The 1,457-nt window shown below is 60.5% G+C and overlaps 1 protein-coding gene across 1 annotated transcript in view; it reads right to left on the reverse strand.

Moving 5' to 3' along the window:
* Positions 1-320, reverse strand: part of LOC102245440 — an 87,078-nt gene extending 86,758 nt beyond the window's left edge. Inside the window, exon 1 of the mRNA XM_014546133.1 lies at positions 159-320. Within this exon, the coding sequence (XP_014401619.1) occupies positions 159-320 (162 nt within the window). The remainder of the gene's footprint in view (positions 1-158) is intronic.
* Between the last annotated feature and the right edge of the window lie 1,137 nt (positions 321-1,457).

Genomic DNA, 1,457 nt, shown 5'->3' on the forward strand with positions numbered 1-1,457 from the left:
GAGCGCACGCCCACAGGCAGAACAAACGGGACAGGCTGCTCCTCCGAAGCTGCAGCCCCAGACTCCCCAACGCTGGGCTGGGCAGGGCTCTGCCAGGCATGGCCCTCGCTTTCCTCAGTCCCGTCTTCTTGCTGCTGCTGCTGCTGCTCCTGGATCACCTGCTCGTCAATCTCCTGGACCACGCGGGAGAGCTCGTTGAAGTTGCGGAGGATCTCGCCATCTGGCGGCTGGATGCGGCGCATGAGGTGGATCTCTGACTTCCAGATTAAGTTTCCCGTGACCCTCGTGACCCTGGCATACTTCCCATGGAAGCTGAGCATGGCAATCGTTACGCGGAAGTCAAATATGTGCCTTGGAAGAGGCCTGGCCTGATGAGGTCGTCCGGGTGGCTCGGCGGGAGGTAGACGCGGCGGTAGGTCACGCAGTAATCGGGCAGGCTGTCCTCTTCCAACAGCACCCGCCCCCGTTCTCCCCTAAGCCGCGTTGGTGAGTCCTTTCGGTGGTCTCTCTTGATCCACTGGATGCGGAACCTGTCCTTCTGAATCTGCATGTGGCGGCTGTGGGACAGGCTGTACAAGTTGTCCATGTACTCCACCGTGGCTGATTTCCTCTCCGTCAGGCGAATTCTAAACGAGGGCGCGAATTGCATTGGGCCAGCCACAGCGGTGTTAAGGTGAGGCCAGCACGTCGAACCAGTAATGCATAAGCCATCCACCACTACATTCAGCAGTCTTCTATAGCTATGATCTAGAAGCCACAATCCCAAAATGTGTTTGTATGGGAACATCTTCGCATAGACTTCTCGATAAGACATACCCCTCCTCTCCTGGTTCGGCAAGTTTTCAGGAACGCCATACTCCTCCCGGCAGCGCCGTCTCCAGATGCTGTCGTCGTCGTGCAGGATGCGGTGGAATTTGGTGCAGGCCTGGTCCAGGCTGGGCAGGTCGGTGCCGGGGAGCGAGGCGAAGATCTCCACCAGCATCTCCACCGGCAGGTCCTGCAGCGAGCAGTGCGGGGGGCGGCATGGGGCTCGCGATTCCTTCACTCCCCGCACAGCACCGCGCTGCTGCGTCTGCCTCCACGTGCTTTTCTGCCAGGGCCGGCTTGCCCTCAGCCGCTGCCGTCTCAGCTGGGCGCTGGCGCTCCTGAAGACACCGACATCCCCGCGAAGAGCCCACGCGGCAGAGGCAAGCGCACTCCTCCATGCCTCCACGCTTAACAGCCACTACAGAGTGGGCCGCCACCCCTCCGCAGGGTTTTAAGCTGGCTGGGTCCGCCCTAAAGTCCAGCCACGCCCCCTCAGAGAGGAGACCATTGTAGGACTTTAAACCCATACCATTAACAGTTGCCTCCCTTTCCCAGTGCCCCCTCCCTGTCCTCCTGCCCTAGCCCCAGGCAGTCACTAATCTGCTTTCTGTGGGGAGATGCCTCCAGGGATATGCCTATGGGGGAGTGGG

This window comes from Myotis brandtii, unplaced genomic scaffold (genome assembly GCF_000412655.1).
Source record: "Myotis brandtii unplaced genomic scaffold, ASM41265v1 scaffold430, whole genome shotgun sequence".
In the NCBI taxonomy this organism is placed as follows: Eukaryota; Metazoa; Chordata; class Mammalia; order Chiroptera; family Vespertilionidae; genus Myotis; species Myotis brandtii.